The sequence below is a fragment of the Zea mays genome, chromosome 2 (genome assembly GCF_902167145.1).
Source record: "Zea mays cultivar B73 chromosome 2, Zm-B73-REFERENCE-NAM-5.0, whole genome shotgun sequence".
Lineage (NCBI taxonomy): Eukaryota > Viridiplantae > Streptophyta > Magnoliopsida > Poales > Poaceae > Zea > Zea mays.
The window spans coordinates 210,511,760-210,525,275 of record NC_050097.1 but is presented as its reverse complement, the minus strand read 5'-3'; the positions used below and the strand labels follow the sequence as shown (position 1 = coordinate 210,525,275).

Below are 13,516 nucleotides of genomic sequence, written 5' to 3'. Positions count from 1 at the left end.
AACCTGAAACACAGTTGTGAGAAGCATTCAGAACACTTAATTTTTTCAGAGTAAGCCATTAATACAAACAAATTGTAGCAATAGAACACCGACAAGATAAGATGATTTGAGAATAGAAGTGTAATACAGCGTTAGTAGAAATGTCTAACACCTATTACATGTAACAAAATGTGCAAACACAGTTAATTTATCATGTAAAGTCTAAGGTGTGAAACTGCGATTGTGTGGCGCATAAAATGTGCAGTGTAGACGACAAATGTAGCATAAGATGAAACCGGCATACCTTGTTAAGTCTGCTTTGGGCCAATTTGTATCGAGCACGTGGACATGAACATGTATCATACATCCTTCCGAAAGCAATTGTACATAGCAGCTTGGATACAAAAGCAGTAGACAACGATCATCCAAAAGAGCGAACAGCTGCAACTGTGAGCCCAAAAGACTTGTGGCACTCTGTGACTAAGCATCTTTGGAAGGGCTGAAAAGGGGACAGAGTTACAATTAGACAGTCTAGGACAGGAAGCTAAACAAAAATATTTTCTTGCCTAGGCGTTCATGGAGAACCTATAGGTACGAGGGAAAAGGTACCTAGGAGCAGCAGTGTTATCTGCGGCATCCTTAAAGCCAGTGGTTCCTCCATCTATGTCGGTGAACAACCTCTTTGTAACTGTCTTTGCAGGCGAAGACCTTGTCCTAGAACGAAAAGGTCGGTTAGCAACAATATTAAAAGCTAATGATCAATTTTGGCCTTTATCCAAAGCACCATTACTGTATGCACCTAATGGTTGTCTGCTACATATACATCAAGAGCAAAAGTATCAATTCCATTCAGAAGAGAGTTAAAGACACGAATCTAGCTGCTAGGCAAGACAAATATTTATCTAGCAATGAAAGCAACAATTTCAAAAGCTAATTATCAATTTTAGCCTCTATCCAAAGTACCATTCCACAGGCTCACATGGGAACAAGCTGGTCTTGTTGTTGGAAAAGGTAGGTTTGCTCTCCACTCATGGAAGTTCTATTAATAAAGCTACACGGTGATATGTAGGAATAACTTGTAGAAATGTTGAGGACCCATTAATAAAAATAACACTGAGAGAAATGAACCGCTGCTAATTTACAGTTTCGACGTTCTTTGCAGGTTTGATAGACAATGTTTTGAGTGACTACCTGTGGGCGAAAGCGATCCTTCTCACAACAACCACGGTCTCCACAGGATGTTCAGCAGGAGCAGGAAACTCCGATTGTTAGCATGGTCGATGACGACCCAGTTCATTTGCCCAGCAGTACCAATGCTACTGATGTTGTCTCAGACCCTGGGGCCGTGTGATTTATCAACAATGGATAGAGCTAATTATCAATTTTGGCCTCTCTTAGTGTTTCTACGTTTTTAGTAAGAAACAGCAGACATGGATCGGCCAAATCTAGTTGGTAGGCAAGACAAATATTTATCTAGCAACGAACTCCGTGTGTAAAACAACACATAAATATTAACCATACATTGATGGTAATCCACATAAGCCAAAAGGATCACATTTCCCTGGTCTAGGCAAAGATAAACAGGGGCTGTTTTCAATCTAATATATGATTCGAACAGTAATCATTGTTAGAATAGTGTCAGCGTAACATTGGTCATGCGCTTGTACGTTTTTAGTAAGAAACAACAAACATGGATCGGCCATGGTGTAGGACTTCATCTGTTAGCACTGCACATTTATGTTAATGTAGACAAGCGTATTTTGACGCACCATAAAGGGTTGTCTGAAAACTGAGGTGGTCAAGTCATTGTCTATGACTATGTAATTCAGTATTGCTTCACCTGTATGTCTGGATTAGTGGATTAATTCAGCACCCTTGGCTTTATCATATTATTGTTTATGGTAGATGGAACAACAATTGACTGGAAAGTGTTCATGCAGGTCCTAAATTCACCATGGGATGTATGCTACGATCCCGCAGAGGAGGCCGTGTATATTGCAATGGCTGGGCAACACCAGATCTGGAAGCACAATTTACATGATGGAGTAACCAAAGTTATTAGCGGTGATGGCTATGAGAGGAATCTGAATGGCTCAAGGTAACAGATTCTGGCATTATCTGTCAGGAAAGTTCTAAATGTGCTGTTTTAATTGGCGTTACAGCGCAGTAATGTTTATGAAGATGGTTAATGACGGTTTCTATCTGATGAGTGGCTAATGATATTTTTGGCGATATTTCCTTGTGATAAATACATATGTTTAAACCGCTTTATTTTATCCTACAAGTAGCAATCCTGTATGGATCTTGGAGCTGGAACTGTTCCAAACAGTGTAACAGGCCCTATTTTACAGCATGAAGCCATGTTTATTTTTTTCCTTTTTATGTTAATTTCTGTGAAAGTTGAAGTAGAATAACCATTCCAGATCTTGGCGTACAGGCTTGCTTCTTATATGATCAGCCTAAGACTTTTCTTCCTTTAATGTGTTCATTTGTCTCCTGCACATCCTTGCACTTGATTTGGTTAATACTTTGAAGTTTTGAATTTATTTTCTGAAAAATTAAATTTATGTTGCAGCGCCACCAGCACATCGTTTGCACAGCCTTCTGGGATTTCATTAGCTTTTGGTATTCATTGCTGACTCTTTTTTTGCCATTCTGTTTCTGATCTCATGGCACTGAGCATAGGAATTTTTATAACAGAAATGCATGAGTTACTTGTTGCTGATAGTGAAAGTAGTTCCATTCGAGTTGTTAATCTGAAGACAGGAGGCTCAAGATTGCTGGCAGGAGGAGATCCAGTATTTCCAGAATATTTGTTTAGGGTATTTCTCTCTTGATACAATTGATGTTCTGTTAACTTATTTGATGCTAATATGTCTGAGCATTTTTAAGTCAGATACTTTTGTCTCTTCAGTTTGGAGATTATGACGGGACTGGCTCAGATGTGCTACTTCAACATCCCTTGGGTGTTGTTTATGCCAATGACAATCAAGTATATATAGCTGATTCCTACAACCGTAAGGTAGTAACCTTATTTTGACACCCATCAAGTGTAAGATGTGTATAGCTAAGTTGTCCTAGCGCAGAGTGTGGTGCCATAGATGTTCTCTTTATCCTCTTCTTCTGACATGGTACAAAGCATGGTTCCTTAACCTTTGTTCTCCTCGGCCTCTAGTTACTCTTGAAGCGTATTTTTTTGTTTGTACGCACCATAAAGGGTTGTAATAAAGCTGTGTTGGAGTGCGATGAAGCGGAATTTACCTCTTCCTAGGCGTGGATGTCAGTTCCTTTGTTATGGCGGGAGTACCACTTGGAACCGCAGTGCTGCTGCCAATACCAATAGTCTGCATATAAGGGGTCAGTCACAGAGCGAGTACTGTTTGCAACAGAAATCTGAAAATTTCTGGGATGCACACCTTATCTTGCACACTGGTTGGAGAACTTTGTGGTGTGAGCGGGGTCGAAAGCATGACCAAGTTCGAGGCTTTGTCAGGAGTGTCTTCAATGCCACTGGGTACACCTTGCAATAGCACAGTTTGTGATTGTTTTGGCCCCGATGAAGATGATTGGATGGAGTCCTTTGCAGTACCTATCTCTGCCACGACTGCGTTGACCTGGAAACAAATATTTCCAGTATTGATTGTGTGGTCAGAGAAACTCACATTCCATACATACGTCTTCTCGAGCAGATCTGTGATTGGATTAGGAATAAAGCCGGTTGAATTGTTGGCTATGAGCATATCGCACGGCCTCTTGATGATGCGTTGCGCCATTCGACCAAAGAGGATGAAGTCTGTGTCACCCGTCTCATCCCCTGCAGTGAGAAGTAGTTTGTACCTGAAACACATGGTGATACCGAGTCAACACGGTGAAAATGGATAGGCCGTATGTATAGGAGATGGAAACGTTCAATCAGGGTGACGCATAGAAAAGCAGCTACTGCATATTAGATGTGAGTGGGAGTCAAAACTGCAAGAGCTGTTGGGAGGCAAAGGTAGAATGGAGGCAATTGAAGTGAAGAGATGCTGCCTAACCTTTGGTTGGGCGTGCCAATGGTAGCGCAAACTTGATCGCTGCACTTGTAGGAATCCCCATGAGCCACAGCAGTGCGGGTGCATTTTTTGCATGCATTGTACCACCACCTATCACCAATCTTTTTTACAGTGACTGTCACCAAGAATTCCCTATCCTGCACGAACATGTAAATATACGGTCATATTATATTCCCAGACCCAACCAAGTATGGCACGACTGCAGGAAAACAGTAACAGAAGACGATTACAGTTGGTAAGGCAATAGTGACTAAGCTAATCAAACATGGAACATACCTTATTCTCAAATGGGTGCAGATCTCTAATACAAGCGATTTTTTGTTCCTCGGGAACATGGGGCATAGGCTGATTCGAAGATAGAACCTCGTTCCACTTAATGGGACTATGCGCTTTCCTCGCACTGGTTTGTACATACAATGAATCAAGCTCAAGTTAGAACACAGCGAAGACAAACAACAGTCATATACGTGCAGCAAGCATAGCAGAATATTACCTAGCCATGAGGGCACATGCTTCAGGAACATCAGGATTAATGTACCACTTACAGGGTGAGCCGCCAGACAAGCACAGTCCATCTAAAACAAAGGGCATTAGGTCCCAACTATAAAAAGGACTAAATTCAAAAGTTCAAAGTTAGTATACCCGCGTATTTCTTGACAAGCATGCCAACAAACATCAGGATCTGTGGAGAGGACTGGCCATCGTTGTAGATCTGTTCTCCAGGGAATAAGCTAGCTTGCCCACCCCATAGAGCAACATTTACCGAACTGTTGTTGCTGTTTTCAGTTTAAGTATGTAGGTAGAGTCATATAACGAAGCATATGTAGATGAAGGCAAAGGAAACAAACCCCTACGCGACTAAACCCAAAAACTGCAGCAGGTATGTATAACGAACCTGACACTGCACAAGGAAATAGTCCTCTTAGAGCTGGTTGTATGTTGCCCTCTGGATCGGTGCGGTGCCACGGCCGAGATGGAAGTGACAATTCCAATGGCATCTGTATTGGATCCAATTAACGAATACAACAAAATTATAGTTTGTTAAATTTTGTAATACCTATGTAGTAAGAAAGTCTACCTGTGTAGTACTCTCTGTGGTCGACACATAAATGGAGCTGGTCTATTGGTGTGAGTGAGTAGGTAAGCACAGGAAATGCTGGCGGAACCTCAACAACCTCCTCCAATTTTGTCCAGTTTGTAAAGGTAATCATGTTCTCATTGAAAACAGGCTTGTACAAATTGTTCGAGGCTCTGACCCGGAAGTATGTGATGTTGTAGACGACTCCTTCTTTTATCAGAGGTTTGAACTTTTGTATGACTGGTGGGAATATTGCAGCATGGATACCGTTTCCCTGCACAAAGTAGCGATGGAGGAAACAACATCATAATAACAATTAATCTCATAACAGTACCACCTTCCCTTTACCAAATAGATAAGCGTGCACATGTTGTACCTCTTCGTCAAGCAGCACCATATCACAATGGAGCAACTTTGCTTCATCCTGAGGATCACAGAAGTCCCATAAACGAGAAACGCGAGCGCATATGGTCACAGAAGTGTTCCCACGTTGGAGCTCCGGGATCAACACGTCTCCCATCTACAAGCTAAAACAGGAAGAAAAAACATAAGAGTAAGGACATCGAAACCCATGCATGAAACAGCATGTGCAAAGCATGACAAAAAAACACAACTCTCTTACTAACCTATACATAGCACACATAAGCAGCTGCAAACGTAGAAACAAAACTATAAGAAACAAACGTGCAGGTACTTGACGACGTTATTTATTTACAGACGCCACACATGGCGCTACAGCAACCAAGCAGTAAAAGGACTAAGTGGCAGCCGCATCAGCGGCAGCAAGGACTTCCTTGTAAACAACGTTCCGGGTCTGTGAGCCGCACGAACCATCTTCGTTTTCAATCAGGATTATAAGTCCATTTCTAGACGTTGAACGGGAGACAGCCACATAAAGCTGGCCATGCGTAAAGACAGGTCCCTTGAGGTAAAGGCCAACTCTTGATAACGTTTGCCCCTGACTTTTATTTATCGTCATTGCATAACACAGACGCACTGGGAATTGGCGTCGCTGAAGTGTGAAGGGCCACTTCACATCAGTAGTATTGAGGGCAATCCTTGGTATTAAGACTTCTTCCCCAACATTTGATCCTGTAAGCGCTACACAGTGCAAGATGCGTTGACCAAGTTCAGTGACAAGAAGCCTTGTGCCATTACAGAGACCCTTATTTTGATTCAGGTTGCGCAACAGCATCACAATGGCACCCTTTTTTAGCTCGAGTTTGTGGGTAGGAAAATTGCTTGCATCAATTGAGTTTAAGAATTCAGTAGGGTAGAGGACATCGAAGTCTGGTATGTGTTCCGACGATTTTGCTATAACGTCACAGCTCAGGTATTGTACGGTTTCTCCAGGGACAAGCGAGAGAACGTATTTGTTAACGTCATCAACTGTGGCATTATTTGGGCAAACAATGGCACGCGAGGAAAGGTACGTGGGATCTTGGTAATTCAACAGAAAATCTGGGTATACTTCTGATACAAGGGCAGCTACCTTATCACCCTCAACCTGGAGCAACAAATCTGCAGGGATTGTAATCCACGTAGCCTGACACTCGCTCCCTCTTCTTTCAGCAGGCAAGGTACCATCACCAATAGATAGGACCCATCTGGCAAACATGTCAAGCTCTTTTCGTGCATCTTCTTGCAAAGAGGGATCAAAAAGGCGCATGTTGGTGCGCAGCCTAAGGAGGACAACTTGGCGCCATAGATTAGAGTTTGTAATAGAGGCGTTAACTATGGAAGAGCGAGATCCTTTTCTAACAACAGGTAGTATTTGACGGAAATCGCCACCAAGAACTACAGGCTTGCCACCAAATGGGAGGAGCGCATTTGAAGGAGTATGCTCTGAAAGAATATCACGCATTGTCTTATCTAAAGCCTCAAAGCACCAACGGTGCGTCATTGACGCCTCATCCCATATAATGAGGGAGGACACCTGTATAAGTTCTGCAAGCATGGTACCCCTATTGACATTGCACGTGCTAGCATCATTTACATCGAATGGTATTTTAAATCTTGAATGTGCAGTGCGCCCTTTGGGCAAAAGTAGGGATGCGACACCAGAGGAGGCCACCGCAAGCACTATTTTCTTTTTGGATCGTAACCTTGCGATTATAGTGTTCCATAGGAATGTTTTGCCTGTGCCACCATGTCCATAGACAAAGAAAAAACCCGGTGAGTTACTATAAACACGACCAATTATGGTATCATAAATGGTTCGTTGTTCCGCATTCAACTGTGTAACCAAGGAATCAGCGTGCATCGACAACATTAATGGCTCAGGGTCAATTTCATCATTAATTAATCTGTTCTCATCCATGAAAGCGCATTGGACATCTATCCTTGGCAGACCGTAATCATTTATGTTCCCGCCACTATTAGCAAAGGCAGCCGAAAGTTTGCGTATCAGGAGAGACATGAGTTGTTCATGCGGTATGTTGTAGTTAGGATTTCCCAATGTATCTCTAAGTTGTCGGACAATGTCATCTGTAAAAGATAGCCAGTATGTATCAAACAATGCACGCACATTAGCAACAGGGCAGAACATAACCACGGTCACAAAAAGCTGCCTGAGCTGGTACGACGACGCGGATACGATCGCCTCGTCAAACAACAACTTCCACTCATTATCGCTCTCAAGCAACCCACGCGCCTCGCAGGCAGCACGAAATGTGTCGTACACTTGACCGTTGAACGTCCTGATATCAGCGTAGCTTGTTGAACCCTTAACTATCATCAATAGCATGCGTAAGTAGTATAGTTCACCAGCAGTAGGATGTACATAGTACATGCGTCCAATTTTTGTGCAGCGAGACCTCGATTTCCAACATCGAGCCGAGGCATCCCATGTCCATTGTTTTGGGAAGTCGCAATACGTTAAGCATCTAGCTTGTTCATGCCTCAAATTAGCCTCGAACCATTCAGTCAGCATTGTGCTTTTGGCCGCAGAGCTAGAAAGCAACGCATGCAGGTCCGCGCTAGGTTCGTATCGCACGTGGTTTAACCCAGGAAGATGTACAACAAGCCGCTCAACAGAAGGCACTCTAAAGTGAATGTCATATTCAAATGCGCGCCATAGTGCTTCACATGTAGACAAATACCTAGCATCGATGTATTCCTGGATTTCATTCGGTGGGGCTACCTGCGAAGCAGGCGACGCGTTAGACGTGTTTGCGGTGATTTCGAAGTACACCTTTGCTCTATCGATTCCCTTCGTAACATACTTGAATAGATATTTAATCATGTTTGACTTGTTGCACCATTCAACGTTTATGTGTGCGTTATACTTTTTCAGAAGGTGCATATTATATGGAACAACATTTCTATTATCAAGTCTCACACCATTCTTGAGAACATGTCTGTCATCAGGCCTACGCCTATAGATAGTAAAGCCAAATCCGTCTAAGATTGTCTCTTCTTGGAAAGGCTTTGGGAATTTTTTGCTGCATTTGTCGTTTTTCATACATGGGCATCTTTTGTTGTCGACACCACAGGGACCGTGCATCATAAATTCGTCGACCAAAGCAAACCCTAAAGGGTCAGCGACGATATCAGGAATCTCAGCGCAAATGAATCTGTCAACAATAGAAGCACTAAACTCTTTGCTCCCATCGGCTAGCCACACAAGGCAGTGTATATGCGGCAAGCCACGTTTTTGGAATTCAACAGTGTATAGGACCGCAAGTATCGAACCAAATGTCTTTCCCTCTCTAATATCTGCTATGAATTCGTTTACTTTCATATGGAACACACGCACCACCAAGTCAGAACGATCGCATGGTTGTTGGCCAGGTTCAAAGCGTAAGGCATCGGCTATTTCCCTCCACTTGGTATTACAAGTAAAAGTCACAAAAAGATCTGGAGGTCCGTATACCCTACATATAGCCATCGCGTCCTGGTAATTCATGACATGGTACCTTCTACCACCAGTGAAGCTGGCAGGAACAACTACACGACCGCCAATCGAATCAGCATTGAGGAAGCCCTTATCAATGGCGTCAGCTATGCCTTGGACAGTTTCTGAACGCAATTCGCTTTGGTGGCTTGCTATGAACTGTAGCCTGTTGCCCTCGATAGTTGAATATGCATCGACATCTATTTGATCACTTAATCTACCGTAACACGTATATGGGTTTGGCTCATCCAATCTGTAGTGCAGGTGTCTCCTTACAAACTCAAGCATCGTAACGTATTTTCGTTTTGATGAACCAACATCGTCAGCACCAAAGTACTTAATGCCAAGATGGAAGCCATGTTCACCGTAAGGAAACAACAACGGATATTGCAAAGGCATGTATGCTGGATGCAAGCATGAAACACGTTTTAGGCCACACTCTCTATCGTGCACAAGAACGTCGTACGTGTGTTCTCCAGTCGTGTAGTCACCAACAATTATGGCAGCGATCTCACCATTTGAGGGTAGGTTGTATTGCACATCATGGCGTGTGTTGCAGCCTAGCAATCTGAGTGTTATCTTTTGATCACCCTCGCGCTCAAGGCGCTCTCTCGCGTATCGGAACGCTTTGACAAGTGAGTTGTTTTCATTCAGCATATCGAGCAGCGACGACGCTATTTCAGGGTCTGGGTGGCCACCAGCGCCATCATCGGTCTCAAACATGCCTAGCCTGTTCTGGGTCTCATGTTCCGTGTCATATGTGTATAGCTGGGCAAATTTTGGCTGTGTCCCACGCTGTGGAAGTAGGGTGCCAATCTTATGGTGCACGACCCCATTAATTTTGAAAACATAAGGCGCGGTGCCGTTATTAATCGTTTTGTCGATGGACGCACCTAAAGAGGTGAATGCAAACAATGAATTGTAGGACCGGATAAGCCTCAAAAAATGCCTCGAGCGAGTACCTCCATCAAATCTCAAAAGATCAACAAGCAAAGGCGGCGGACGTTCAAATGGTTTTAGGTTCACTTTCCCTCCTCTACAGCAAAGGTTGTACACAATTTTCCTTTGGGTCGAGCAGGAATCGCTTTTGACACGCTCTTGGAACCAAAAAACAGCATGGCAGTATGGGCATACGTGTTCGGGTCCACCATAGTATGACCTCTCAGGGTAGGCATCTACACATGAAAAAGTGAAAGGGTCGCACCACAGCAAAGCAGGAAGAATGTTACCAGAATTGTTGGGCATAATACACACCTTTTAGAGCATCTACGTATGACCTGTCCAAAGGAAGCGTGATTGACAATGGCTCGTCAGCTACCATGTGACGTACTCTACTGCGCCGGCGTCGCCTATTGTATGCGGCAAGCGCTGAAGGGAATGACATTATAGATCTACTACCTGTGTCGACATAAGCATCACTAACACCATATTGTTTTTGCTGAAGGAACGAATGGGCAAACATGGCTGTACCAGGTGATTCTTGTAGCGCAGGTATTGGCTGGTTAGAGGTCCCCGGAAGGTTAGACGAGTCTATTTCGGCTTCAGCATGGAAAATGCGATGGCCATCAGCTGTCTCAAAGACCGGGCAATCTAAAGAGGTTGCATTTTTTGGCCCGCAAGAGAGGCATCGCAAATTAGGATGGTTATCGACCATCGCATGCATAAACAAAGCAGCGAATTTTTGAGGACTAACCCTGTGCAAATGCACTGTGCCTCGGGCGCTTCGCTTCGTGGCGACTCGCAACACGCACGCATGGAGAATTAGACATAGCACTATATACCGCATAGCATAGAAGAATGTCACGTAACATTGGTGAAAAATTGGCTCGTAGCCCCTTAACAAACAACACATTAAAAACAGATCAGGCGCATAGGCACAACTCACCGACGATCGAAAACGCGAAATGGCGAGTGGTCTCCTCGAAGATGCCCCCAAGCAGTAAGCACCCAGATCACTGGAAAAAAATAGCCCATAAGAATTAGCCAACCAGCAAGGACATATCTCCGCACATAAGTAGAGGTTAGTGCCTTTTTATAGAGGCTGGTATGCATGGAATGAAGCAGAGAAAAACATGTATGCATCTCCCAAATGGCAACTGTGTAAAAACAAGAAAAGCAACATGACACGAGCATGCAAACGATACTATTATGATTATTCAGATTGATACATATAAGACATATTTGGGGTCTCGAAGGTTATTGTCACCGAAACTGTATTGCTAAAAGAAGCCCACTTCCTTAGGTGCCTAGAATTTTTTAATTGATCGGTATGCAGGCCTGCGTACTTCGTTTTGCCTGCAGTTCGGCCTGCAACATATTGAAGCCGACGCTATCTATTTGGCTGCTAAATTTGTCAAAGTGAATCTCCCATCTAATGTGACAAGATTTGGTGTCAGTATTTGTACCTGCTCTACCCTGTTTATTTGTTCTGCATATGGTGGCAGAAATTCTTTTTTTATTAAGCCATACCTTAAACCATGACTCTTTTATAGTTCAGCATGAGTATCTGGTGCAGTTAAAACCTTACGACGTGTTTTCTTGTAATGTTAGTCGCGCTCAAAGTAGATTGGTTTAATGTTCTTTGCCAAAAAAAAGCTAAGGTGTTTTTGCTCGAACTCTCCTCCTTAATGCATATCAGACATACTTTTGGTCGAACTGAGCTCCCTAATCCCAGCATCGGCAACAGTACATAAAGTTCTTTTGAACCATCACATTGTAGAAATTATTCAATAGAGCACATTAGAAACAAAACAGACGCATAGGCATACACTTACCGACGACCGGAAATCCGAAGCGGCGAGTCCTCCAAGCAGCGGTAAAAGTCACCCAGGCAACAGGCACCCAGATCACTGAAAAAAGGCAGGCATAAGAATTACGGAACCAGCAAGCAAGGACATATCTCTGCACATAAGTAGAGCCCAGTGCCTCTTTTAGATGTCAATATGCATGGAATGAAACAAAGAAAAACATTGTTGCAGCTCCCAAATGTCAGCTACGTAGAAACAGGAAGGGCAACATGACGCGAACATCTAGATATTATCATCATCATTATCCAACAAACCATGGCAATAGATCTGAGAAAGTCATGGAAGTGTAAACATGAAGGGGAGAAAGTCATGGAAGTGTAAACATGAAGGGAACCACCATGTCTAACTGTCATATGACTGTACCGCTAATTTTCGCATGCGTAAACGGTAACAGCGAAAAGGCATACACATGTATGCAGCTCTTTACATGTGCTTTTATGTAATGTGAGAGTCGCGTTCTGAATAGACTGTTGTAATGTTCTTTGGCAATAAAGGCATGGTATTTTTGTCGAACTATTCTCCTTAATACAGACCAAACATTTTTTTGGAACAACTACTGTCCTTAATCCAAACATCAGCAAGACTACACCACAGAAAACCTCTTGTGAACAATAGCAGAACCGATATGTGTCATTCGATTGACCAGGAAAAAAACAATAGCAAACTACAAAAGCTATCTATGCGCACACGACACCCAAGCCTGGAACCAAAATGCACCAACCAAATATCCAACATGCATAGATAACACGTCCCTATCAAATGCACAGATCTGTAAGTTAACCAAGGCCAAGCACGCATAGACAACATGCCCTCATGAATGCACGGATCTGGAACCGATTCCAGCAGCGACACATGGACATGAACCAAAAAGATATAGCAGAGCAAACCTAGGCCTACGGAGGCGGCGACAATGGCTAGGGCACGGCAGGCAGCAGGAACACACCAAACGCTCCCATGAGGACGAAGGTTTGCAAAACAAAAGAGCGAAACAATGAGGACGACAGATTCGAGAATCAGTATATATATAAGGACTAAATAATGCGAGCGGGCTCCAAGGAGAGGGGAAGGAAATATTTAAGGGGAAGAAAGTACACACCCAGAGGACGGCACTATGTCGGCCATGCCTGTCACTGCTGCAGCACAGTCGCAACGGAGACCGCCGGCGACTCGACGATGGCTCCGCAGCATCGCGTAGTCCCGCGCCTCTCCGTGTAGCAGCTGCGCGTGGACCCGCTTGGAGGCAGGGACCACTGAGTCAGCACCACATGGCCCCCGAAGCGACGACGACGACGCACGAGGCAACGCAAGGCGATGGCGGCGTCAATGAACGGAGAGGGACGGAGCCGGCCGCGTCTACAGAGGGCGACCGAGCGCTGCGCTGTAGATCTGGCCCATCCGCCGTCTCCGCCGTCTCCGCCGTCTGGAACGCCAAAGGAAGAGGAAAAGACGCGTGACATGTGGGCAAAGCAGGCTACGAAGACCTGGCTGCACGTGGGGTCCACGTATGGGCGAAGCAGGCTAGGAAGCCCTGGCTGCACGTGCGGTCGACGTATGACGCGTGCGTTGACACATGGGCCACGCAGCCCGCCGAACGCGGACGGACGCTGAAACCAGGTAAGGTTTTAATACTTTATTAGATGCGGAAATGTGTGTGCCGCCGCGCACGACGCACGTACGAAAAGCGCGTGGATCATTGGCAGGGCGT

General features: G+C 44.3%; 1 protein-coding gene and 2 non-coding genes across 3 annotated transcripts; 1 reads left to right on the top strand and 2 right to left on the bottom strand.

Annotated features, from left to right (window-relative positions):
* Positions 1 to 545: 545 nt before the first annotated feature.
* Positions 546 to 4,807, bottom strand: LOC103652241 (uncharacterized). The gene is made up of 6 exons (XM_020549137.3): positions 4,674 to 4,807; positions 4,308 to 4,606; positions 4,014 to 4,168; positions 3,396 to 3,816; positions 3,241 to 3,323; positions 546 to 693 (listed from the first exon to the last, which is right to left on the bottom strand). The coding sequence occupies exons 2-6, from the start codon at positions 4,371 to 4,373 to the stop codon at positions 546 to 548; spliced, it is 873 nt and encodes a 290-aa protein (XP_020404726.2). The 5' UTR covers positions 4,374 to 4,606; positions 4,674 to 4,807.
* Positions 1,880 to 3,005, top strand: LOC103650667 (uncharacterized). The gene is made up of 3 exons (XR_004856423.1): positions 1,880 to 2,077; positions 2,680 to 2,801; positions 2,894 to 3,005. It is a non-coding gene; the product is annotated as an uncharacterized protein (transcript).
* A 302-nt stretch (positions 4,808 to 5,109) lies between the features above and the next one.
* LOC103647724 (uncharacterized) lies at positions 5,110 to 13,418 on the bottom strand. Its single transcript, XR_002267707.2, has 5 exons — positions 12,699 to 13,418; positions 11,779 to 11,853; positions 10,890 to 10,959; positions 5,486 to 5,636; positions 5,110 to 5,383 (listed from the first exon to the last, which is right to left on the bottom strand). It is a non-coding gene; the product is annotated as an uncharacterized protein (transcript).
* Positions 13,419 to 13,516: the final 98 nt, after the last annotated feature.

Coding starts and splice junctions, on each gene's coding strand:
- LOC103652241 (XM_020549137.3), bottom strand. CDS start 4,373: ATGCCCCATGTTCCCGAGGAACAAAAAATCGCTTGTATTAGAGATCTG. Junction 4,169..4,307: donor TGCACCCATTTGAGAATAAG/GTATGTTCCATG, acceptor ATGTTCGTGCAG/GATAGGGAATTCTTGGTGAC. Junction 3,817..4,013: donor ATTGGCACGCCCAACCAAAG/GTTAGGCAGCAT, acceptor CATGTGTTTCAG/GTACAAACTACTTCTCACTG.